Below are 27,723 nucleotides of genomic sequence, written 5' to 3' on the forward strand. Positions count from 1 at the left end.
AATAGTGGTAACCCTTATCGATGGACTTGGCAAAAGGTGACGAACGCCATCTATTTTACTTTACTACTTTTTTAAGAGAATCAATTTTGTTACTACAACAACTAAATTTTGTGAATGGTCTGATCATTCTTTTTACGGAGCCATTCTTTTACATAACAAGATCGAATTATATTCAGGGTAAGCTTTCATTCGTGATTGTGTGATAGGATTTAATTGCAGAGTAGTGAAGAGTGTATTTGATGTCGAAATTGCTGTCAATTAAGTAACTGAAGTAACTTGCCTGTCACCGTAGATCGCCATTCACCACCGTGCTATCCTAACGCACGTGTGTTGTGGGGCCTTGGCTTTGAAGTTATATCCTTGTAACAATGTGCACTACATCGACCGTTATGTGTTTGCTAAGTTGTATACTATTGATTAGGCCGTGGCTATTCTTACGACGAGTCGTAACAATTATTTATAAACTATTCTTACGACAAAGGCAAATTCAAGCGCAGTAAAGTAAATAAAGCAACTGCGCATGTAGTAGGGGTAACCCTAACCCTAAACATAACCCTAAACCTCAATCCTAACCTTTACCCTAACCCTAACCGGAAATTATTGTTTCTCCTCGTCGTAAAAATAGTACTCCTGGTCATGAAAATAGCAACTGCGCATGCGTAGTCGGGAATTATTGTTACGACTAGTCGTAACAATAGCCACTTTGTATTGATTAAGCTTGTACCTATCCCTTTCGTCATTATCATAGTCAGTGATGGATGATCAAACGTTGTAATAACCATGTTTCCTGGAGATGGGTGAAGGTGTAAATTAGTATTAAAATGTAATAGCAGACCTGAGAGTTCTATAATCTCCTTAGCAACCCAATTGATAACATGAAGTTGGTCGCATGACATGTATACACCTAATATATTATTCTTTTTATTTCCTAAAGTGATTTGTTTTAATTCTTTTGTTGAAGTAATTGAGATTGTTGGATTCATTTAGTGCTTTTGTAAATGAGCGATTAATACGATAGGCGTATTCTTGTGTGGGCGTACATGTATATAGTGTAGCGTTAGGCTATGGTGCGCTTGAATCGATGCATCGCTGCTTAATTACGTACGGAGGTTTTTAAATGTATCGGGCGCGGCGCGCTGATTGTGTTGCGTGCGTGTAACTTGTGTGAGTGTGTGCGTGTGGTGTGAGAGAACTTTCGTGTGTTTGAAAATGTTTGGGAGAGCGAATGAATGAGGCAGTGAATAAGGATGCATGGTTGACCGGCCAACACTTGTGAGTACGTTTGAGTTATACTGTATGTGGGAAGTGAGCTTGTAAGTAAATTATATTTTATATTTAGTTGGTTAAGTTATTAAATGATTCCAGTAAGCCGTTGTTCTAGTTAATTGTTGTTAAACTATTCAAGTATATCGTTGTTCTAGTTAATTGTTGTTAAACTATTCAAGTATACCGTTGTTCCAGTTAATTGTTATTACATCCTTCAAGTTACCGTTAATCTTTTGTTCCTGCGTTATCTTTAATACTTCTCTCCCCTGAGTCATCATACTTTTGGGAGGGCACGCCAGTACGGAAAACCCCTAAACTTACATTGGTGTCAGAAGTGTTGGAGTACTGGCTTAGTTTTAAAGATTTCGCAGAGGCACGTACGTAATTTTAGTTAAAAGAAAAGTAAACAAGTAAAGTTGTTAGCAAATTTTATTCAAGACTTTATTTCAATATCGTATTAAATTATTAAATCATATTAAAAGGAATTAAACGGAAATGGAAAATTCCCCTAGCGGCCCCCCTGAAGACAGTGGTGACCGCATTATCATGCCCCTGTCATACGTCCCGATGGACGTAAAAATTCCAGTTTTCAAGGGGAATGCAAATGACATTTCTTTTGGGGACTGGGAATTAGAGTTGAAGATGGCATGGAAAACGTGGAATACTCCAGAAGACCACAAATCAATTATTTTATTGCGATACCTGGGTGGGGAAGCGCGTAGAGAGATCCTGGTTATGGGAGGGGGGATCACGGCTAAAGAGATGCTGGATATATTACGCGATATATACGGGGATAAAACTCCAGTTACAAGTTTGCTGGCAAAGTTTTATGCCTTGACGCAAGAACGGAGCGAGAGCATTAGGAACTATGCTCTAACACTCCAAATGTTGGAAAGAAGGTTAAAGGCCGGTCGCCAGAGTTAGTACAAGAAAACATGCTACGGGATAAATTTGTGGAAGGCATCAGGAGCCCCTCCATTCGTTCGGAGATGAAAAGAGAGATAAGAAAAAAACCCACTGTGACTTTTTCCGAACTAAAGAACGAAAGCATCGCCATTGAAAGCGAACTGTCCGTAAATGAAGAGACGATGGCGCTGGTAAACCTACAAAAGACATCTAGCATTGACAGAACACAGAAGGAGAGAGATGACCAGGAAAGAAAGATCTTGTGGGAAGAAATTAAAGAAATAAGACTGGGACTGACCTCTATTCAACAACAAGTGACAGAGATGCATGGTTTGCAAAATGCATCAAATCAGCCGCAGCACAGACACCTTGATATTACCTGCTGGACCTGCCAAGAAAAGGGGCATTTTGCCAGAAATTGTCCTACCGGACATTATCATCAGCCAAGGGATTCATCCAGACTCAGCAGACCAATGATACCGCCTAGACCAAGATACTATCCCAACGATCAATATAGATCCAGAAACCGATACCCAACCGGAGATAGCAGACAACAAGCACCCACGACACATCATTTAAACTAGTTGAGTCCATTGTTGAGGACCAAACAATGGAATTTAAATGTTTGCAACAAGGGTCCAGTGCTCAACAGGATCATAAACATGATGAGCAGAACTTTGTAGGAGACTATGTGACAATGTATATAGAAATTGCGGGCGTCAAAACGAAATGCGTTCTAGACACCGGATCGCAAGTCACAACAATTGATGAAAAATATGCAAACAGACACTTCAGAGATTCAAAAAGGCCCAAAGAAGACATCACCTGGCTGAAACTAAAAGCGGCAAATGGACTGTCACTTCCATATTCAGCTTATATGGAGGTTGGCGTGAAAGTGATGGGCATTGACTTACCAAAGACTGGAATTTTAATTGTAAAGGAATCAACTACACCACAGACACCATGCTTACTAGGTTTGAATGTTATCAGGCATTTACAACAGAGGCTTTTCAGCAGTCTAGGTCAAGGATACTTACAGACCATGAATGGGGTAGAACCAAAAGTACAACAGATTTTCAAGGCAGTGGAAGAAGATTGTAACTTTGCAGGCAAAGATGGGCAAGTTGGCTTTGTGCGTCCAGCAGTGCATAACTATGTCGTTATCCCAGCAAGAAGTGAGTTAATCATTACAGGGAAATGCAGGCAACTGGGAAAAGGCAAGAGTTACATTGCCATGATCGAACCAATGGAACAAAGGAACCTGCCGAGAAATGTCAAGATCGCAAAATCGCTTGCTGAGGTCAAGGATGGTAACATACCGGTCAGAGTAATGAATGCAAATCCATACGAGGTGAAACTTCATGGCTCAATGAAACTCGGGAAACTTTTCAAGATTGAAAATCAAGACATTGATACAACGTCCCATACAGATCTTGAATTTATCGATGAAGACACAGTGGAGGTAGGAATTAATCTGCAGCAGGCAACCGTAGCACCCCAGAGCAAGGACATTGACATAAATAGTGCAATTTTAACTCCAAACCAGGAAATGCAACTGCATGAACTATTACATCGACACAGAGGAGTGTTTTCAACAGGATCAGCTGACTTGGGACATGCCACCACCATCCAACACAGAATATCAACAGGTGATACCCCACCGATCAAAGAAAGACATAGGCGCATTCCCCCACAGATGTATCAAGAAGTCAAACAGCACATTCGAGATATGCTAGAGCACGGAGTAATTAAAGAAAGTCACAGTCCTTGGGCAGCACCAATAGTGATAGTAAAGAAGAAGGATGGTTCATTAAGATTTTGTGTGGATTACAGAAAGTTGAACGCCAAGGCCAGGAAAGATGCCCACCCTTTGCCGAGAATTGAAGAGGCTCTTGATGCACTGAATAATGCCCAATATTTCTCCACACTAGACCTGGCGAGTGGTTATTGGCAAATAGCAATGCACCCCAGTGATGAAGAGAAAACAGCTTTCACAACTCCCATGGGTTTATATGAATTTACTCAAATGCCGTTTGGTCTCACAAATGCACCTGCAACTTTCCAGCGCTATATGGAGAGTTGCCTGGGGGATCTACATTACGAAACCCTGTTGATCTATATTGATGACATCATTGTATTCTCCAGGAACTTTGAAACCCATTTGCAAAGATTAGACGAAGTTTTTCAACGACTGGAGAAGCATGGACTGAAAATAAAACCATCAAAATGTCATCTTTTCCAAGAAGAAATTGGCTACCTACAGTAGGTCATGTTGTGTCCTCCAAGGGTATTGCAACAGACCCAGAGAAAACAGCAGTTGTGGAGAAATGGGAAGCACCACGGAATGCAAAGGAGGTAAGGAGCTTTCTTGGACTGGCAGGATATTATAGGCGGTTCATTAAGGGTTTTTCCAAAATCGCTGGTCCATTCCCAGGAAAAAATTTACCTCAAATTTACCGCGGTAACATACCACACTTTTACCCCGGTAAAACCAGGGTAAAAACACGATAAATTTGTTGTACATTACCGCGGTGTTTTGGCCCTATGGACGTGGTAAACCGCGGTTTACCGCAGTAAATTACCACAAATTTACCATGGTTTTACCTCACTTTTACCCCAATTTTACCGCACTTTACCACGGTGTTACCATACTTTTACCGCGCTTTTACTACACTTTTACTACGCTTTTACCCCAAATTTACCACAGTTTTACCGTTCTTTTACCCCAATTTTACCGTATATTTACCACGCTTTTACCACAGTTTACCGTTCTTTTACCCCAATTTTACCGTAGATTTACCACGCTTTTACCTTAGTTTTACCTCAATTTACCATACTTTTACCACGCCCTTACCACATTTTACCCCAATTTTACCGTAGATTTACTACGCTTTTACCTTAGTTTTACCTCAGTTTACCATGATTTTACACTAATTGCAGGACAGTTTTACCTTACATTGAGCATGATTTTGTCCTTATTTCAATTAGCATGTACACCATATATTCCTTTGAATTTCACCCATCAGTGTACTGTATTATGATCTGGCTATATGCCGTTACCCTTATTGTAATGGTTGTATGCCTGACATATAAGTCCTCAGTTGTAGAATGCATCAGTTTTTAATTCATCAAATCCATGGAGGTTTCACACATGAGAAAGCTTTGTTGAATCTCATTTACCCAAGCTGGTATGATTCCTGACTCTCTTCTTTTGACTTGATTGGTAGTCCAGATTGGACTTTTGATCTCTTATTGTCCTCAAAGACTTGTTTTAAATGGAAAGAGTACTCTGAACAGGATACGATACGATACGATACACCTCGTGTTCTGCTTCCACCCGAAGGTGCTTCAGCAAACTAAGGAAATCCTTAGTCGGTAATTATTGAGGCTCCATGTTTTTTGTGCGTGGAAGGACACCGGCGAATTTCGCCTTCTCTTTTCAGGTACTGCAGACGTGCACTCTCCCGTTCTGCCACCTCACCGCTCTACTCTGAACATAATTACATAGACTTGTCAAGTCATTTATTGGACCTGACAGAGAATACCCAAATCTGAGGACACTTATTGGTCAATTTTTGTGTGCCACAGTGTTGAGGCACAGAACCTATGCCTTATGTGTGCTAGTTTATATAGTTCTTTTTTTCATTTTAAAGGCTTTTAGGTTCTCCCTAATAATGAAAAAAGAATTAATTGTTGTCTCCTCTCAAATATATCAGGGATTCCATGAAGGAATTCTCTATGTATCTATCCTCTGCTTGTTTTTTTTTAGGAAAAGAGATGCATACTATAACATATAAGAATAGCAGTTTGTCTCTCTTCTTTATTCAACTCATATCCACAGGTAATTTATATTGCCAACATTAAGATATGAGTAGAACAAAAGGTTTGTCATATCAGTATTGCAAAAATATGGGACAAAATCATGGAAAAATTGCTGTAAATGTACCATCATGTTTCATAGTGTGACCCATATATGTTCTACTGTGGTACAATTATGGTAAATTTACCATAGTATAATTGCACCGTATAGTTTTACCCTATTTTTACTGTGGTTAATCATGGCACAATTGTAGGAATTTCACATATGTAGTTTATGTACCATATAAACTTACCCTACTTTTACTACAGTAATATCATGGTAAAACTATGGTAAATTTACCGTAGTAAATGTACCACACTTTTACCCTACTTTTACCACGGTAATACCATGGTAAAACTGTGGTTAATTTACCGTAGTAAATGTACCGCACTTTTACCCTACTTATACTGCGGTTATATCATGGTAAAACTGCGGTAAATTTACCGCAGTAAATGAACCACACTTTTACCCTCCTTTTACCGCGGTAATACCATGGTAAAATTGTGGTAAATTTACCGTAGTAAATGTACCACACTTTTACCGCGGTAATACCATGGTAAAACTGCAGTAAATTTACCGTAGTAAATGTACCGCACTTTTACCCTACTTATACCGCGGTAATATCATGGTAAAACTGCGGTAAATTTACCGCGGTAAATGTACCGCACTTTTACCGCGGTAATACCATGGTAAAACTGCGGTAAATGTACCGCAGTTGATTTTACCACAATTTTACCACACATTTACCCTATTTACCACACATTTACCATAGTTTACCCCGGTAAAATTAGGGTACATTTTTTGCTGGGTTGTACGATTTGGTGGGTGCCACAACAAAGAAAAGCGGAAAGGAAGTAACACCAAAACAAAATTCCTTTCAATGGTTGAGTAAACAGCAAGAGGCCTTCGAAAAACTCAAGGAAGTCCTTAACAACTGCACCTGTCCTAGCATATCCAGATTACACCAAACCATTTATAGTACACACAGATGCAAGCGCCCAGGGACTCGGAGCAGTATTATCACAGGTGAGCGACGGGCAAGAGAAAGTGATAGCTTTTGCAAGTCGTACACTAAGACCCGCTGAGAGGAATGATTCTAACTACTCAGCATTCAAGTTAGAACTTTTAGCGCTTACATGGGCAGTGACAGAAAAGTTCAGAGACTACTTGTATGGATCCCAGTTTACAGTCTATACAGACCACAATCCACTGGTCTATTTGAAGAAGGCACACCTAAATACAACCGAGATGCGGTGGACAGCACGCCTTTCGTCATACAATTTTAACATTGTGTACAGACCCGGCAAAGACAACGGCAATGCTGATGCATTGTCAAGAAAAGAAAACCCGCCAAAAGGACAGGATCCGATAACAGTATGCTGTAATGTTGTGAAGGCCTACTGCTCTGCGATAAGAACGCCGAGCATGAACACCACAAATGTTCGAGAAGGGACAACAACACTTCCCGGGTTCTCGAACACTGAGATGCTTGAAAAACAGTTGGCACAAAACGAGCTGAAAGTAGTAATCGAGGCGTTAAATGAAGGAAGCAAACCACAGAACTGGGACAACGATAGTAAGGAAATGAAAACACTCATGCGAGAATGGGACAGAATGGTGACGAAGGAAGGTGTACTTTACAGGAGTGTCAAGGACAACAGGGGAAGTGAACCAAATTTGCAACTGGTTGTTCCATTCGAATTGAGAGAACAAATATTCCAACAACTTCATGACTTGGCTGGCCATCTTGGTGCAGATAGAACATTCAAGCAAGTGTGCAAAAGGTTTTACTGGCCACAGATGTTTACAGATATCCAACAGAGGTGTAAAAGTTGTAAGAGATGTTGCCTGAGGAAAGTGACATCATCGCAACAGAAAGAGCCGATGGTTCCGATACAAACATCAGCACCGTTTCAAACCCTTGCAGTGGACTTCTTGACCCTGGAAAGATCCACATGTGGAAGAGAAACCGTTTTGGTAATGACCGACCTGTTTACAAAATATGCCATAACAGTCCCAACGAAAGATACCACTGCAAAGACAACAGCCAGAGCATTGTGGAAGCACTGTTTCCAGATTTATGGTTGTCCAGCCAGGTTACTGAGTGATCAGGGACCAAATTTTGAAGCAAACACCATACAAGAACTTTGTTCTATGTATGGTATCAAGAAATGTCACACTACACCCTATCACCCTGCCGGTAATGGCCAGTGCGAAAGGATGAACAGAACGCTTCTCAACTTACTAGGAACCCTGCCACCAGAACAAAAACAGAAATGGCCGGAGCATCTTCCAGAAGTCATCCATGCCTACAATAACACTGTCCATGCTTCAACTGGTTATACTCCATTCTTTCTGATGTTTGGTAGGCATGCTCGTCTACCTGTGGATTTTATGATAAAAGGAAGTGATGAAAAACAGCCAATACCAACTGCTGGAGCATATGACAGTTGGGTCCAAGAACATCACAGGAAATACGTAAGTGCCTTCAACCATGTCAGGGATAATCTGGACAGAGCGGCACAGAGACAGAAGAAAGCAGTCAACCAAAGACTGAGAACGCATCTGCTTATCCCGGGAGAACGAGTCTTGGTTAGAAACAGGAAAGTCAGGGGGAGATGCAAAATCCAAGATAAGTGGGAGGAGAATGTCTACATCGTAGCAAAGCAACCTAACCCGGACATACCAGTATATGTGATACTTCCTGAGAATGGAAAAGGAAAGGAACGAGTAATCCACAGAAACGAGCTGAAATTGTGCACCTTCCAGGAAGACATGAAACCGGATGATGATAGAAAACTAAACGTCCCCAACCTGAAAGAAAAAGAAAAAGAAGAAGTCATGCATCCACTATATACTTGGAGGAGGCCAATCAAGAAGATCGAAGAGAAAAAGCCACAAGAAAATGCGGTTGAGAATATAACAAATTCTACTCAAATAAGAAGATCCGAAAGGGGTAATAAAGGAGTTCCACCGCCTCGTTTTGGAACTAATGCAATCGGTACGGACACCACTGTCTTTGACCTGGGGTGGGTTTAATTAGCTCATTGATTAGTTTATTCAGAATGTGTGACAATTTTCAAGACAAATTACAAATTATATATATATATAGGATTATTTCTGATGCATCGATGCAGATTTGCCATAGACCTGAAGAGCTGTTCATATGTGTGCGCCCATACACGACGCATGCGGTGTTGTGGTTATTTATGAAATTTTTAATTTTTTAATTTTAAGTAGTCCTTTTAGGTGGAGTTTGATAAGAAGTGGCTGATCTCGATTACTACAATTGTTACGGACTCGAGCTCCGTTTGAGAGAGAACTTGGACTTTGAGTCAAACTGGCTGTCTAAGTCTAGGCATACCCTGTAAGTACCTACCACCTTCTAGGTAGTGAGGAATGTGACTATGTTTAGTCTGTGTTTCAGGTGGAAAGAGTGTAAATGAGCGATTAATAAAGATTGACTATTTTTTAGACTTCAGGAGAAGTCTGCGTTTCAGGTGGAAAGAGTGTAAATGAGCGATTAATACGATAGGCGTATTCTTGTGTGGGCGTACATGTATATAGTGTAGCGTTAGGCTATGGTGCGCTTGAATCGATGCATCGCTGCTTAATTACGTACGGAGGTTTTTAAATGTATCGGGCGCGGCGCGCTGATTGTGTTGCGTGCGTGTAACTTGTGTGAGTGTGTGCGTGTGGTGTGAGAGAACTTTCGTGTGTTTGAAAATGTTTGGGAGAGCGAATGAATGAGGCAGTGAATAAGGATGCATGGTTGACCGGCCAACACTTGTGAGTACGTTTGAGTTATACTGTATGTGGGAAGTGAGCTTGTAAGTAAATTATATTTTATATTTAGTTGGTTAAGTTATTAAATGATTCCAGTAAGCCGTTGTTCTAGTTAATTGTTGTTAAACTATTCAAGTATATCGTTGTTCTAGTTAATTGTTGTTAAACTATTCAAGTATACCGTTGTTCCAGTTAATTGTTATTACATCCTTCAAGTTACCGTTAATCTTTTGTTCCTGCGTTATCTTTAATACTTCTCTCCCCTGAGTCATCATACTTTTGGGAGGGCACGCCAGTACGGAAAACCCCTAAACTTACACTTTGCTATGACCAACGTCTGAGAATAAGGAAACAATGTTCAATTAAGTAAGAACAATACTCAATGTTTATGACTCTTCGTCACTCATGTATTGTTTCTCAGTGCACATTTAATTTACATTAATTATCCATGATAAGTAATTACCTTAATCTTGTATTTATGATCCATTTGTTTTGTCTTTGCAGGGTTTTATTTCTTATTGTTGTTTGTTTTCCACTGAATAAACACCATAGCAACATGAACCTGTGTTTTGGTCATTACATTATCTTTGCCTCAAACAAACATGACAAATGTGAGAACCGAAGCTTTTGTTTCTATACAACTTTACAATGATTTATGAGGTCTTCAATCAGGCTTTGCAGGTTCTCAGGACACAGGGTACACTATAACCCTACATTTACGTTTTTGTAGAGGATCTAACAAGTTTTATCTGCTACAAAAATCTACGAAAAAACGTGCAGTTTGCTGGGTGCGATTGTAGCTCTGTATTCACGATACTAGGGTTGAGGATGCTTCACAAATAACTGGCATCGAGTAGGCCTACTGTACTCTCCTTATAAGTGATGAAACTTATTTTTGTCTTGGCTTAATCTATCAAGCCAACTGCAACTTACTTAAGTTAGGCAATGCTATTACTTAATTGCCACTATGAACAAGACCCATCTCAGTTTTTCTCTGGCTCAGAAATGTATTTTTCCATTGACTGCATCCCCAACCCCCTCCCGGCCCATTGTGTCCAATACTGAGCTGAGTCCGAGTCTGATCTGCAATTGGTCGTCAGATCACAAAATGAGTAAGTAGGTATACGTACACATACATACACACTGTACACATAATGTATCTAGGCTACCCCTGGTGACAATGTCTGCTGCTGGGAGTGTCCCCAGGATGGGTCAATGTGAAAAAAAGTGGTCACCAAGCAAAATGGCTTGAATACCTGCTGCAGGCATATAAGGCACTTCCCAATTTGTTAATGTAGTACTGCATTACTTAATTGTGAATGCTTAAGTAGTTTTGTACTCAACAGGTTGCAAGGGTTTTGTTAACTAATAGAAGTACTTGTTGAGTACCTAATGAGATAACCATAATAAAGTAGAAGAATAATTAGTGATCTTTTGTTCATAAAATATTCTGCTTATGATAACTGCTATTTATTCTAGTATGTTTGTAAAGTAATGTTCCTGGTTTGTATAGCACTTTACAATGCGATATTTGATTTCATGATACTATGTAGTTCCAACGTTTTTTCCTTGAAGTTATATTCATTTTTTTTACCCATGTGTAACATTCTCATGGTATCTCTCTTTGTGTTGTCATCAAGCCATCCAAGAGTACAGCAAATCCCACCCAAACTTTAAACCGACCTCAAAACCCTTACTGAACAAGTTAGAGAAGGCTCTCTATGACAAACAGCAAGGCAAGACCACCAATGTAAGTAATAATTTAATGGGCTGCTAAAACCAAGTTTCCACAAGTTGGTCATTTCCTTAATTTACAGCAACATCAGTGACTGTGCAGGCTCATGGGAGCAGCCCAAGTTTATCCACAAACTGATGAAGGCTGAAAACATGAATATCAGAAAGAATTAGTCTGTGATTTCTATTTGCTCTCATGTGACATATACTTTTATGACAAAAAAATCTTACTTGTGCCAGTACAAAACCAAGTATTTTCATGGAAATTTTTTACATTGCATGTCTTAGGAACGGCGTCTCTTCATGAAGAAGAAGATGCAGGCCAATAGCAAAGAGTGGAAGAAGCTCTCAGACAAGGACAGAATGGAGTACGATAGTAGGAGAGTCCAGGTAAGGTAGTTTAATAGCTGGACAGAATGGAGTGTAATAATAGGACAGTCCAGGTAAGGTAGTTTAATAGCTGGACATAATGGAGTACAATAGTATGACAGTCCAGGTAAGGTAGTTTAATAGCTGGACAGAATGGAGTGTAATAATAGGACAGTCCAGGTAAGGTAGTTTAATAGCTGGACAGAATGGAGTACAATAGTATGAAAGTCCAGGTAAAGATCAAGGGGTTCCTCCAGGTAATAAGATGTGCAATATTTTAAATGAAGTTTGGATATATGACACTTGTTTACATTGAAGAAAACATAACATTGTAGAAACATTTAATATAACAAATTTTGTATTGTTACCCAACTGTAATGTAGGATTGTCATTAGTGTTTGGAACTATTCAATTTGAAGCAATTAAGTGGATCAATTGCATATGTACATCGTGACTAGGAGGATTCTATGTTTGTGGTTTGTCATGACAGTTAATTGAGGTACAATGACTTTTGTGAAAGAGTGAAAATGATTGGTATCATCTGATTGCTTATCTGACACCATTACCAGCAACGTTGTTGTGATATTGCATACAATTACAGCAGTAAATACTATTTTCTTGGAAACCTGCCATATCTTTGGTGTAATTATATACAAAAACACATCAAGTACCAAAGTGTGTTGTGCATATATTGTACTTCCTTCAAGAAAAAAAAGTTATTGTAACGGACTTTCATGGTACTGTATGGTAAATAGAAATGTACCCAATATATTCCACATACATTTTGAAAAGTTTTCTTTAAAATATCTCCCAGTAAGCTTTCCATTTCTAATTTCGTTTCTCCATAAGTTTGGCTAACATTTATATATACATAGTTTTCCTAAACTAGTCAGTCATGCACATGGTTATTGATAAGGTCAGCTTGAGTATGTTAAGCAGGATAAATAATATTGTCATCTTGCTTTGCAGCTACTGGAATTGACTTGACCACACAAGAAACTTATGCTCTTTGTCTCTCCTACTATAATATGAGGTATGTGTTTGCCACCTTTTTTTTCAACATGGAAAATCCTTTATCCAAAGTTGCTTATCTTATTTGCAAGGTATCACTTAGTCAATGAAATTCTGGCTCTCTTGTGGCGTGTCTTTGTAAGTTGATGGTATCCTACCTCATTCTTTTAAATTGAAATTGTAAGGCAATGCTAAGTACTATAAAAAGATGAGTTATGTTCAACTAGTTGATCATAGTGTCTTTTTGTTCTATTCTTTTGGGAACAGGTCATATGGTTTCAAATGCAAACACAAATTGCTTTATAGTGTACATGCAATACATTCAATGATTGCCTCGTTAAGATTCTGTGCAGACTTTCATCATTGAAAGCTTTTTAAAACTATTTTCAACCGCATTTTCGTTTTCTATTGACAGTGATGAGCTCGCAAATTCAGAAGGAACAAAAGTCCATCACATGCAGCTTCTTTCGAGAAAACTTGCGAGGTAAGTTTAGTTTCTACAATTACGTAGTTTTAGTGATAGGTCGAAAATGGCTCTTACCAGCTTCCATGGTGACATACCAAAAAAAGATATATTTGCTAAATTAGATACAAAATGTCACATTTTGCTCGGAGCATATCATTTCTTCAGCAAATTAGTTCCATTTATTTTTCATTTAAACTAGCTTGAACGAACAACTCACACAGATGGAAACAGGAGCTCGTTGGGGGGAGAGATGATGCTTCATTTGTAGAAGCTCTACAGAAAACAGAGGACAGAAAAGGTCTCTCAGAGTTGAACCATATGCATCAAGGGCGTAGGAACCGGGGGGCGCCAGCCCCCCCAGTGAAAAATGTGGAGGGGCGGAAGTATTATTCCACCCCCCCCGCTTCGCAAGTCAGAAAACCCCTTTTTCATTTCCAAATGAGAAAAAAAATCTCATTTGGAGCACCAAATTGCATCTAAGGCCTGGTGAAAATACAAAATTAAGTTTACAAAATGGAGTGGGTATTGAAGTGTGCTATATTGCACCAAATTGCATCTGAGGCTACCTGGAAATGCAAAAAGTTCCAAAGGGGAGGGGGACACCCCCTCCCCTTAGACCCCTCCCCCAGGCCGGCCATCAGTCTTCAGCCCCCCACTCAAAAGTACCTTCCTACGCCACTGATATGCATACTATGGCAGTGGATAGATGGCTCCTCCTTTTGATGAAAAGTAAATACGCTGGTAGGTGGTCTTGCATGCCTCCCCCATTAATAAAACTCACCATTGACAAAGCAGAAACAGTCTGCAATAGTTTGTTCATATTTGCAAGAGTTTCTTCAGTTTCATACACTATTTTGTCCTGCTAAAAGAGCTGGTTTTGTAAGAACATGCAGTTCTGTTGGTAATTACACAAAAACCCTGTTGATAAAGTTCCTCTAAAAAAATTACAGCTTTTATCATGAGGTTGAGAACATCATATTATATAGAATATGTCACCTTTTCCTATTTGGTAAACATTTGAAAATTCCAGTAACTTATATTTCAACGTCTCATTGGGATGATGCTCACAGGCCATGGCCTAATGATGTACCGTTTGTTAATGTAATCAAACATGATGATGTGAAATGTGTTAGAAGATAGCAATATAACATGTTGAACAGGAACATCAATAACTGGATTATATATTTTATCTGTCCTTTGTTAATGAAGTATCAATTCAGGTATTTCAGGCATTAAATCCATATCTTATTAATGTTACTAGATGATAAGTGAACAACTTAAATAGTGGCACATTCATTTATTTGTTTCTTTACAATATAAGTACAGAGAAGTTAACTAAGTGACAAAATATATCAACAACAGAGAAAATTGTTAAAGGAAGCACTCCAACAAAACCAGGGTGCTTGTTTAGTAGAGCGCTCCCATAAGTGAATAGATAGAACAATACAAGAAAACAGTAACGCTTATATCCACCTACACACTGACACACATGGAAAGCAGGAACATACTGGTACATGTTACATTTCCAATTATATCAAGACTAACTGTCATGTACATCACAAGATTTAATTACAAGTAATGCACTTTGTTAGCATATACAGTTGGCTTAATCATGGAACATTCTCTGTCTGTTCATCAGTTGAAACAGTTTCTAGTTTACCTGATCAAGCAATATGGCATTGTCATGTATCAAGATGTGTAATTTTGCCCCTTTTTTGTATCTTTCAGTATTTGAAGGGCCATGTATCTCTCATTTGTATTTCTGTGAGAATCAGGGGTTGCCCCATGTCTAGTTACCAAATTAACATAAGTTCTAATTGTTAATTTTTTTTGTCATCTCTCTGTTTTTGAACCAATATCAGATGGACAAAAAATTGCAAAACGGTTATGCATTCAGGTGAAGAAGGTGTCCGCAACACTGAAAGCTGCTGTTGCCAACTACAACAACAATTGCTGCTCAGGTATCTTCTTGCAGCCTGCCAAACAACATCACGACTGAGCAGGCTTTCCATGTCAAGTCATCACTCTGGGAATGCTTGTTTCCAGATGACCATCCATGTGTTGACACCATCCCTCAGTATGCCAATTGGTGCCTCATGGGTGGATGCCTTCCTCAGGGTTCAACATAGTACTGAGGAATTGAATATGCTTAAGTCAGAAATGTGTCAAATATTTAATACTTATAATGTAAAGGTACAGCATTTAACTTCAATACTACAAGCTGCCTCTCTGAGCCATGGTGAAAGATGTTTGGTTCTATCAAAAAAGTGTGAGGTTGAGCATATGATGTACACAGGCGCGTAGCCAAGGGGGGGGGGGGCGAAGGGGGCAGCCGCTCCCACCTGAGCATATTTTTTACAAAATTTTTAAAGTTTTTTATGATATCGCTTAGTATTTTCAAAAGAGAAAATGCTAAGATGCAACTTACAAGGCATGGGAAGTGCCATTTCTGGCGATCTGGGAGGCATTTACAGCCAAAATTTTCTTGTACGCTTCGCGCCAACCATGGTGGCGCTACGCTTAGATAGTTTGCAATGGCGAATCTACAGTTTCGCCCCTCCCTTGGCAAATTCCTGGCTACGCGCCTGGATGTACACTTTGTTTCATAGCAAAGTTGATATACCTGAAGTTGAAGAGCCTGCTACAGTACTATCCACTGTCTCTCTTGAAAATTATTCCAGTTTTTGAGGAGATTGAAATCCCTATTGAAAACACAGAGGATGATGACGATGATACCCATCTTGATGAATTGATAGATGCAACAAGTGAAATTTCATTGACTGGTGTATAAGATGATCGACATCCTCAGCTAGGGTTATCATTCTTTCTACCCTCCAGCATGCCATGACTTTACCATAATACAAATTATGTGATTTTCAATAACTGAGAAAAAATAACACCCCTTTCTCAATTGCATATTTGGATAGAAATTACATACTAGATTTTATTCATAAATTCTGAAAATCCATGACTTTTAAGGCAAGCTTAAAGGGTGTGAAGACACGCGCAAAAAGAAACGTCTGAGGTGTAACAGGTGTGTTAGATCCCAGAAAATACACACACAACTTGCTACCATTGGTAATTAGACACTATAGTGTACAGTCAGTACATACAGCTGCGGTCAATACCCACAGCATAGTGTATAAAAATACAGTGATGGACATCTCAGGTCCAGCTAAAGATAACAAGGTATCATGTTTCATTACTGTCTGCATATTGTAGCAACACAAACAAAACGTCACTTGCAAACAGAAAGTTAACTTTTTCAGATGGACGCACATGGTTTGGGGCGAGTCTTCAATGTCTTTAACCTTTTCCATGACTTTCAAGGCCTGGAAATTGCAAAAGTAAAATTCCATGACCTTCCAGGTTTACATGACCTGTATGATCCTGTTCAGGCTAGAGTTGCACCAAATTTGAAGTTTTCAAATTATAATTCATCAAAAGGAAACAAACCCAAGTGTCTTTCTTATTGGTAAGGTATGATTTTGGCTGGTTAAATTGTAGAGGTTGAGTATGTCCATGGGTATTTTGACAATATTTATAGTTTTTATTATATAGTATTTTGACAATAAAGAAGGAAATAACCCACCACTATAAAGTCCAATGGCGTCTTATTGACAATTTCTACCTAGAGAAACTCAAAATATGATTTCACTGTCAGTAATCAAAATACATTTACAATGTGAGATATTATGAAATAGTGATACTGCCTCTTTGATGTTACCAAAACACTCCATCCAGACACCTTACAGGCCCCTTATATATTTATCTAGGTCGAGGATTCAGTTTTCCTACCAGAAGTTTTAACTATCTTATTGAATCATGTTACAGGGCTTATCCCAAAATAGATCCATTGTGTCTGTAGAACATTCGAGAAGATTCTTCTCGTGGTATGGAAGTTTCCATAAGAAAGGGGTGGACTTCCAAACTCCCAACCAATCAGGGCAGATCAGTGCTTTCTTGACTAATTTTTATATCGTTAAGTTAATATAGGATGAGCAGGTTATTGGCTGCCTTCTTATTATGCGCAGTGGAATTTTGGTATAGTAAGGTATAAAAGGCGGCATGGGTGCCACAAGTTCATTACTTCGTCACCATTTCATCACCCCTTCGAACTGCGTAATTGACGGAGTCAAATCATTGTAATTTTGTTTGTAAGAGAATCGACTGGGAGAAGAAATTATACCGAATCAATAATCAAATCCGATCTTGTCAACTTGTTTTTCTGAGAACTCATTGTTTTCTTCTATTTTCCGTTCGAGACATCTCCGGAAGAAGCATAAAATATGGCATCAAGATAACCCCAGTACCTTTCTATCGCGAGTCCCGATACAATATTACAATATATATGTAAACTTGAGTCAGTACTATCTTGCAGCCCACCAACCTGGTTCATACATAACAAATATTTCTTGTTCTGATAAGAAACAGCAGGAGTGTAAACAAACAAAATATGGACTTAAAGAATAAGTAGCACAAAGAGAGAGGGGAGGGGGTGAGGGTTGGATTGCTGTAAGTTGAGGTGAAGGTCATCTTGTTGATAGTTATGTTATGTACTGAGATGAACTAGGTCTGATTGATATTTAAGACTTAAATTCCCTCTAAGAACATCGTCATTATTGGTACGGTTGGAAATTTTAGTAATATAGTATCCCCAAGTGCAGTCTTTGTCTTCATGGTGTTGACTGTGGACTTGTGACCATAGAACCTCTTCTCGAGGCTGGTCTTGGTTACATCAAACATACTGGATGCCAAAGTATTTGCAAGAATCAGCCAGATGGCGTTAGAGTTGATGCTAAAGAGTATAAAATTATATAAGACATTAACTTTTTAAATATCTACTTGTCCTTAATGAGGCCATAGAGAATATAAGGATAAAAGTCTTTACAAATTCATCTTCTTATCTTTATTTCATGTATACATGTAAGGAACAAAAATATATTTTGCATTGAGCAGTCGTACAACTTTGGTTTGTTCTCATTGATATTGTAATTGGCAGATAAAAATAAACAATAAGGTGTTTTTAATCAATACAATATATGGCCTACTCCTGGTGCTGGTTGATCAGAGAGCACTTCAAGTTGTCCCTGACCTCCCAGATTTGGCGCAGCTGGCGGTTGCCATACCTAGAAGGCGGACGTAATGAGAGTCCATCAGGCTATCCTTCCATGGCCACAGTTTGAGGAGATGTGTTAGTATATGGCATCAAGTTCCTGTGCCCTTTACCAACTGCTGATGCTGTGGGTTGGGGACAAAAGAGCATAGAGTGAACTGCTACAGTGGTTCAAAAAACCTATTGCAATATTAAAGGAATCCAGAATGACTTTTTTTCCATATCAACAAGATAATGACATTATATCCAACAATTTGGCAGCCCCTGCTCCCTTTTTCATGGATTAAGAGATTCTGAATTAAATCAAACCAAGATCAGATATGAATAATTATAGGCTAGTGGTACATTAGCGCGTGATTCAAGTGCATAATTTGTGAGTCAAGGCTTGCGAGTCTAATGTTGATATTAAAATAATTTGGCAACATGTGAAACATCCTTAAAGGTAGTCAGTATAGGCCCCATATTATAACACACTGATTGCTAGAAGTTTTCCAAAAGTATTTTCCTGGAGGTCTTTTACTCTCCAAATTGTTCTTAGACATTATCAAGGAACATGCAAGATGACTGAATGTCCCAATGAAGAAACTTTCCCCTAAGGTTGTTTAAGAATTGTGACCATATTCGCATATCTAGCATATCTGGGGCCAATACGCTCCATATTTATTGATATCATGTACAAAATGTTTCATAAGTTATGTTGAAACGATACCTTAATAACCTTTTAAACCTGAAGATGAACGATAATGACAGAAAAAAAACATTCTCTCCTTTTCATACATAGGGTAGTTAACATGTTACCAAGCAACATATTTTAAATTCCAAATAGCACACTGGAAAGTTATTGAATTAGAGAATTAAACACCAATTCTTTGGCCTCAATTTGATAGAAATTTAGGAACAACACTGCAACAACCTTGAACAGCACTCCGGTCAGTGAAGGTCGTCACCATGATGCTCCTTTTTCTGTAGTTTACTGTTCAGTACAGAGCTGTGCGTGCATTTCTTGTCAACATAACTGTTATTTTAGTTTAATCACTGGAAAGGCCAATTTTTTAATATTTTTTTTACCGACAAGTTTAGGATTTTTTTCAGCCTTGTATCACATTTACCCTCTCAAATTGTGATAGTTTGGCATTTTACACAAAGGTATTAGCCACATCCCTAATTCTTACCATAATTCGCATTGAAAAGTTTTCTAATTTGACAAACAGATATCTTCTCTGGTATTGTAGGAGGAGGTGGTATCCAAACATTCTGTGCTGGGGTTTGTCAGAAGAACAAAAGATTTAAGTTGAATCAAATGATAGATTTAGACAATTATTACAACATATCCATTCAGGTCACTGAGCTACAGTCTATGCTTTATGCATATGTACAGCTAAAAACATAATCAACATGTTAGATCCCATACAGGGTTCTAACACTTTTTACACTCCATAAATGCTATGACTTTACATGACTTTTACAGCTAGCAATCCATGACTTTTTCCACAAAAACCATGTGTTTTTTAAATTTTTAAGGACAATGTGAGGGGAAAAAACCCGTTCTCATTAGCGTTTTCAGATAGGAATTACAAACAACATTGACTTTTAAAAATCCATGTCTTTTAAGGCAAGTTTACCCTTTCCATTACTTTCAAGGCCTGGATAATGCAAAAGTAAAATTCCAGGACCTTCCTGGTTTTCCATGACCTGCCATGAAACACTAAGTATTGCACCGTACCTCATTAAAGTTGTAAAAATACGATATTATATACTAACCTTAAAGAAATGGTTGTGAAAACTTAGTTTGGTGAAGTACCAGTAATTGTAGCCTGTAGCGACGAGAAGAACTAATTATATCACACCCAGCTGTACATACATGGCTACTATGTATTTGCAAAGCCAGCAGTGATCCAGTGTAATTTATTTTTTGAAAGACTGTACATGTTTATATATATATATATATATATATATATATATATATATATATATATATATATATATATATATATATATATATGTGTAGTTTTTCAGGCTACTAGCTTGACCCAAATATGCTAGATTTTACATTGTGGTCAAAATTCTAAAACTGTTTTTGTTACTACCATGGAGGAAATTACCTCACTGGGACATTCAAGTAATCTTCCCCATACCTTTAGAATGTCTGAGAACAATTTGGAGAGTAAAGATTGACCTTCAGGAAAGTACTTTTTGAAAACTTCTAGCCATTATATCATGCTATAATTTGGGGCCGATACAGAATACCTTTAAGTGCCATTGTATGTGATATATATCAGCAGGATCAAGCTGAAACAAATTTGATAATCATGTAACTGTGCATGTCATCCAATCGATTTTCTTACTTACATGATCTAAACCCTTCTACAACTTCTGTCTGCTGTAGGAACCTTTTGCCGCCAGGTGTTCCACCAGCTCGCTCCTCCCCAGCAACTCCAGTCGATAAAATGAAGAAACCCTCAGCACTTGGCTTTAGTTCCTTCTGAATGTTAATCTGTTTGGGGATAAAAATGTAATTTTTTTTCACATTGCAACCAATTAACAGTGCTGTATTGATCATTGCTTACAACATGAGACCCCAGATGTGTTATAGTGTTGACCATTGCTTGCAACATGAGACCCCAGATATATGTTACACAGTTGACACTGAATGAGTTCAAGCAGGGTCAAAACCCTGATGTTGTCAGTCTGGGATTACCTCCCAACTGGCAATTCTACTCTATATTGAAAGGGAACACAACTCATTCATGAAAGCTACTGCAGTAAAAGTCTTGGGACACAGTTGAAACTTCTATACTTTAGTTATCTTCTGTGTTAATTTTAAAGCAGATCCCGCCTTATCCAAACTTTTTTTTCCTCATTTTTTGTTTCAATATGTCCACTAACTAAAATGACAAGAATATGTTTTCTGTGTCAGGAGGGGGTGGGGAGTTGTTCCTGACAGCTATATCTCTATCACATAGACCAATATTGATGGTTGGAGTTGTGTCTCCTGGCTGTGGAGGGTGGGATGAGGAGGGGGTGGGGAGTTGTTCCTGACAGCTATATATCTCTATCACATAGACCAATATTGATGGTTGGAGTTGTGTCTCCTGGCTGTGGAGGGTGGGATGAGGAGGGGGTGGGGAGTTGTTCCTGACAGCTATATCTCTATCACATAGACCAATATTGATGGTTGGAGTTGTGTCTCCTGGCTGTGGAGGGTGGGATGAGGAGGGGGTGGGGAGTTGTTCCTGACAGCTATATCTCTATCACATAGACCAATATTGATGGTTGGAGTTGTGTCTCCTGGCTGTGGAGGGTGGGATGAGGAGGGGGTGGGGAGTTGTTCCTGACAGCTATATCTCTATCACATAGACCAATATTGATGGTTGGAGTTGTGTCTCCTGGCTGTGGAGGGTGGGATGAGGAGGGGGTGGGGAGTTGTTCCTGACAGCTATATCTCTATCACATAGACCAATATTGATGGTTGGAGTTGTGTCTCCTGGCTGTGGAGGGTGGGATGAGGAGGGGGTGGGGAGTTGTTCCTGACAGCTATATCTCTATCACATAGACCAATATTGATGGTTGGAGTTGTGTCTCCTGGCTGTGGAGGGTGGGATGAGGAGGGGGTGGGGAGTTGTTCCTGACAGCTATATCTCTATCACATAGACCAATATTGATGGTTGGAGTTGTGTCTCCTGGCTGTGGAGGGTGGGATGAGGAGGGGGTGGGGAGTTGTTCCTGACAGCTATATCTCTATCACATAGACCAATATTGATGGTTGGAGTTGTGTCTCCTGGCTGTGGAGGGTGGGATGAGGAGGGGGTGGGGTGTTGTTCCTGACAGCTATACATCTCTATCACATAGACCAATATTGATGGTTGGGGTTGTGTCTCCTGGCTGTGGAGGGTGGGATGAGGAGGGGGTGGGGTGTTGTTCCTGACAGCTATACATCTAGATCACATAGACCAATATTGATGGTTGGGGTTGTGTCTCCTGGCTGTGGAGGGTGGGATGAGGAGGGGGTGGGGTGTTGTTCCTGACAGCTATATATCTCTATCACATAGACCAATATTGATGGTTGGGGTTGTGTCTCCTGGCTGTGAAGGGTGGGATGAGGAGGGGGTGGGGAGTTGTTCCTGACAGCTATATCTCTATCACATAGACCAATATTGATGGTTGGGGTTGTGTCTCCTGGCTGTGGAGGGTGGGATGAGGAGGGGGTGGGGTGTTGTTCCTGACAGCTATATATCTCTATCACATAGACCAATATTGATGGTTGGGGTTGTGTCTCCTGGCTGTGAAGGGTGGGATGAGGAGGGGGTGGGGAGTTGTTCCTGACAGCTATATCTCTATCACATAGACCAATATTGATGGTTGGAGTTGTGTCTCCTGGCTGTGGAGGGTGGGATGAGGAGGGGGTGGGGAGTTGTTCCTGACAGCTATATCTCTATCACATAGACCAATATTGATGGTTGGAGTTGTGTCTCCTGGCTGTGGAGGGTGGGATGAGGAGGGGGTGGGGAGTTGTTCCTGACAGCTATATCTCTATCACATAGACCAATATTGATGGTTGGAGTTGTGTCTCCTGGCTGTGGAGGGTGGGATGAGGAGGGGGTGGGGTGTTGTTCCTGACAGCTATATCTCTATCACATAGACCAATATTGATGGTTGGAGTTGTGTCTCCTGGCTGTGGAGGGTGGGATGAGGAGGGGGTGGGGTGTTGTTCCTGACAGCTATATCTCTATCACATAGACCAATATTGATGGTTGGAGTTGTGTCTCCTGGCTGTGGAGGGTGGGATGAGGAGGGGGTGGGGAGTTGTTCCTGACAGCTATACATCTCTATCACATAGACCAATATTGATGGTTGGAGTTGTGTCTCCTGGCTGTGGAGGGTGGGATGAGGAGGGGGTGGGGTGTTGTTCCTGACAGCTATACATCTCTATCACATAGACCAATATTGATGGTTGGGGTTGTGTCTCCTGGCTGTGGAGGGTGGGATGAGGAGGGGGTGGGGTGTTGTTCCTGACAGCTATACATCTCTATCACATAGACCAATATTGATGGTTGGGGTTGTGTCTCCTGGCTGTGGAGGATGGGATGAGGAGGGGGTGGGGAGTTGTTCCTGACAGCTATATCTCTATCACATAGACCAATATTGATGGTTGGAGTTGTGTCTCCTGGCTGTGGAGGGTGGGATGAGGAGGGGGTGGGGAGTTGTTCCTGACAGCTATATCTCTATCACATAGACCAATATTGATGGTTGGAGTTGTGTCTCCTGGCTGTGGAGGGTGGGATGAGGAGGGGGTGGGGAGTTGTTCCTGACAGCTATATCTCTATCACATAGACCAATATTGATGGTTGGAGTTGTGTCTCCTGGCTGTGGAGGGTGGGATGAGGAGGGGGTGGGGTGTTGTTCCTGACAGCTATATCTCTATCACATAGACCAATATTGATGGTTGGAGTTGTGTCTCCTGGCTGTGGAGGGTGGGATGAGGAGGGGGTGGGGAGTTGTTCCTGACAGCTATATCTCTATCACATAGACCAATATTGATGGTTGGAGTTGTGTCTCCTGGCTGTGGAGGGTGGGATGAGGAGGGGGTGGGGAGTTGTTCCTGACAGCTATATCTCTATCACATAGACCAATATTGATGGTTGGAGTTGTGTCTCCTGGCTGTGGAGGGTGGGATGAGGAGGGGGTGGGGTGTTGTTCCTGACAGCTATACATCTCTATCACATAGACCAATATTGATGGTTGGGGTTGTGTCTCCTGGCTGTGGAGGATGGGATGAGGAGGGGGTGGGGAGTTGTTCCTGACAGCTATATCTCTATCACATAGACCAATATTGATGGTTGGAGTTGTGTCTCCTGGCTGTGGAGGGTGGGATGAGGAGGGGGTGGGGAGTTGTTCCTGACAGCTATATCTCTATCACATAGACCAATATTGATGGTTGGAGTTGTGTCTCCTGGCTGTGGAGGGTGGGATGAGGAGGGGGTGGGGTGTTGTTCCTGACAGCTATATCTCTATCACATAGACCAATATTGATGGTTGGAGTTGTGTCTCCTGGCTGTGGAGGGTGGGATGAGGAGGGGGTGGGAGTTGTTCCTGACAGCTATATCTCTATCACATAGACCAATATTGATGGTTGGAGTTGTGTCTCCTGGCTGTGGAGGGTGGGATGAGGAGGGGGTGGGGAGTTGTTCCTGACAGCTATATATCTCTATCACATAGACTAATATTGATGGTTGGGGTTGTGTCTCCTGGCTGTGGAGGGTGGGATGAGGAGGGGGTGGGGTGTTGTTCCTGACAGCTATATCTCTATCACATAGACCAATATTGATGGTTGGAGTTGTCTTGTCCTTTACTGCTGCCTACAGAATGGCAGCTTCCAATGGTGTGGAGAGCCAATCGAGCCAATAAGAGGTGACAAAATCTCCTTCGGGTGGACACAGAAATCAGTTGTCTACTCACCCTTGATTTAGAAGGAACTTTGGAAGCTGCTAATTCGCTTTGATATTTTGCCGCCTCTTCTTGTGGTAGGGTCTGTACAGAAAGAACCAATGGCTTTTTGATTATTGACAGTTGCAATTGATTTTGCATTTAATCATCCTCACAAGACAAGCCCTGGAATATTTATTTATGTATGAATGGCGAAACCATTTATTGAAATTATTTGAAAACTTTGTACAAAAAAGAAGAAGTATTTGAAATATTTGAAATGTACATTTGAAAAAAAAAAATTGAAATTATTTGAAAAACACAAAATTGCCATTTAATAGATCTGGTAAAACTCTTTTCTTGAAAAGAAACTTTTTTTATTTTTTTCTATAACAACCAAATATTTCTGAAAATAAGATATTAAATAATGATTTATTTAAGTTCCTGACCCAGACCTTTCTACAAACTGAAGTTTTTGCATTAACATTTAATCACTTCATGCAGTTTGGAAACACTTGGGTCACCCATGGAGCTCCATGGGTCACCATGAGGCTATTTCTGAGGTTAGATACAGACACTCTAACTAGCTAGCAAAAATTTGTTATAAAATGTTAGTAATGAATCGCGGAAAATACATTGAAGGTATTAAAATCAACAACAATAACTGCATTCAAATACAAACAATCTAGTATGAACATATCTCCTTTTTGGACAATGACACATTACAACCAGTCCTTGAAATGAGGATCAAGAGGGGCAAAAGCAACTTTTTGGGGGCAAGAGAGAAAATGCATTGGATTTTGACTGAAATAAGCTGGACACCAGAGCATTTTCAGATGTCATAAAGTTTGTAAAATCTGCAAGAGCACGATTTCAGGAATGTTTTTCCGAAGTGTGTGAAAACATCAAAAGAAATGAGAGATCATTGGTGAACTGTACTGATAGATATTTACCTTTCACAGTAGGTTTCAAGTTCATTTGTACCATCATCATTAACTTATATTTTATAACATGATTGTTATTAAATTAATATACTTATATACAATAAATGATATGCAATAATCAGAATATGCATATGATGGGTAGAGGAGTCAGAATAAGCAAAGCTTTTCGAGTCTGCATGACCCCTTGCAATAAAGAAAGGTAAAGAAATAAAGAAAATAATTAGCAATGTGCTAATTACAAAAGAATATCAGCAACATTTAAGATTGGTCTAAATATGCATATAATTATATGTAATATGAAGTGGACATCAATTTTTTTTTCTCAAACTATTTTTAAAAGTATATAAAGTAATATTCAATTCAGCTTAATTAATGGCAGTTTTCTGGCTAAAATCTTTCTGGAGTGTGAGGATATTCTTTGAGCTGTGTTGTCATTGGTAACTGATGCTTTTGAATGGCATTACATTAAGTGATGGGGGGGGGGATGTTGGCAATTTGCCATTGGTTGATTTGATCACTGGGTTACAAGACCTGACAACAATGGGGCTTAAAGTGGGAGATGAAATAACTCAACAAAATACAAAACTTGTCAGGGTGACAAGACAAGTAATTGGTGAATTTTGAACAATTATGACTGCAAAATGGATGGTGTTAAGCTTCTCAACAGAAATGTTTGGTAGTTTCCTTACAAATTATTTTTTTTCCTCTGAGTTTTAAGAGAGTTTACACCCTCGCAAACATTCCCTTGACACAAAATCAAATAAAATATCCCAAATAAGTAACAACTTACCAGGACATTCTTTTCCAAGGATTCAAAGTATTCCTTCTTGGCCTGAAAATCAGAGAAAACCAGAGCTATAATAAGGGTGTCATACCACTAAATAATAAATACACTTATCAATATCATCAATATAAGACTAGAAATAACCAGTAATCTGAACAATATTGAAGATCTCATGGATTCTAAATGATATAACTGTTTTATAGTATTATACTCCATTCTGTCCTGCTATTAAACTACCTTACCTGGACTGTCCTATGATTATAAACTACCTTACCTGGACTGTTCTTTGGTTAGACTACATTCTGTCCTACTATTAAACTCCCTTACCTAGACTGTCCTATTATTATACTCCATTCTGTCCTGCTATTAAACTACCTTACATGGACTGTCCTTTGATTATACTCTATTCTGTCCTGCTATTAAACTACCTTACATGGACTGTCCTTTGATTATACTCTATTCTGTCCTGCTATTAAACTACCTTACATGGACTGTCCTTTGATTATACTCCATTCTGTCCTGCTATTAAACTACCTTACATGGACTGTCCTTTGATTATACTCTATTCTGTCCTGCTATTAAACTACCTTACATGGACTGTCCTTTGATTATACTCTATTCTGTCCTGCTATTAAACTACCTTACAAGCACTGTCCTTTGATTATACTCCATTCTGTCCTGCTATTAAACTACCTTACATGGACTGTCCTATTATTATACTCCATTCTGTCCTGCTATTAAACTACCTTACATGGACTGTCCTTTGATTATACTCTATTCTGTCCTGCTATTAAACTACCTTACATGGACTGTTCTATGATTATAGTCCATTCTGTCCTGCTATTAAGCTACCTTACCTGGACTGTCCTTTGATTATACTCTATTCTGTCCTGCTATTAAACTACCTTACATGGACTGTTCTATGATTATAGTCCATTCTGTCCTGCTATTAAGCTACCTTACCTGGACTGTCCTTTGATTATACTCTATTCTGTCCTGCTATTAAACTACCTTATATGGACTGTTCTATGATTATAGTCCATTCTGTCCTGCTATTAA

At 39.5% G+C, this 27,723-nt stretch overlaps 1 protein-coding gene and 1 long non-coding RNA gene across 17 annotated transcripts in view; one reads left to right on the forward strand and one right to left on the reverse strand.

The window, feature by feature from the left end:
• Positions 1-83: 83 nt before the first annotated feature.
• LOC139977027 (uncharacterized) lies at positions 84-16,801 on the forward strand. Of its 3 annotated transcripts, XR_011796380.1 has the most exons (6): positions 84-177; positions 11,840-11,941; positions 12,890-12,953; positions 13,347-13,415; positions 13,597-14,138; positions 15,260-16,801. It is a non-coding gene; the product is annotated as an uncharacterized lncRNA (long non-coding RNA). The 3 variants fall into 3 exon arrangements; XR_011796381.1 differs by lacking the exon at positions 12,890-12,953; XR_011796379.1 differs by lacking the exons at positions 84-177; positions 11,840-11,941; positions 12,890-12,953 and having other exon boundaries at positions 12,960-13,415.
• Positions 16,802-18,291: 1,490 nt separating this feature from the next.
• LOC139977024 (uncharacterized) overlaps positions 18,292-27,723 on the reverse strand; it is an 82,922-nt gene continuing 73,490 nt past the window's right edge. For 4 of the 14 annotated variants that reach the window (XM_071985976.1, XM_071985974.1, XM_071985975.1 and 1 more), the window contains 6 exons: positions 26,671-26,712; positions 24,970-25,041; positions 20,863-21,007; positions 20,275-20,327; positions 19,686-19,772; positions 18,292-18,638 (listed from right to left, as the gene is read on the reverse strand). In XM_071985976.1, coding sequence (XP_071842077.1) covers positions 18,606-18,638; positions 19,686-19,772; positions 20,275-20,327; positions 20,863-21,007; positions 24,970-25,041; positions 26,671-26,712 — 432 coding nt within the window. In that variant the 3' untranslated portion in view covers positions 18,292-18,605. Of the gene's footprint in view, positions 18,639-19,685; positions 19,773-20,274; positions 20,328-20,862; positions 21,008-24,969; positions 25,042-26,670; positions 26,713-27,723 lie in introns of those variants that run through there. The other 10 variants (XR_011796375.1, XR_011796376.1, XR_011796378.1 and 7 more) reach the window with 7 other exon arrangements.

This window comes from Apostichopus japonicus, chromosome 12 (genome assembly GCF_037975245.1).
Source record: "Apostichopus japonicus isolate 1M-3 chromosome 12, ASM3797524v1, whole genome shotgun sequence".
Taxonomy (NCBI): Eukaryota; Metazoa; Echinodermata; class Holothuroidea; order Aspidochirotida; family Stichopodidae; genus Apostichopus; species Apostichopus japonicus.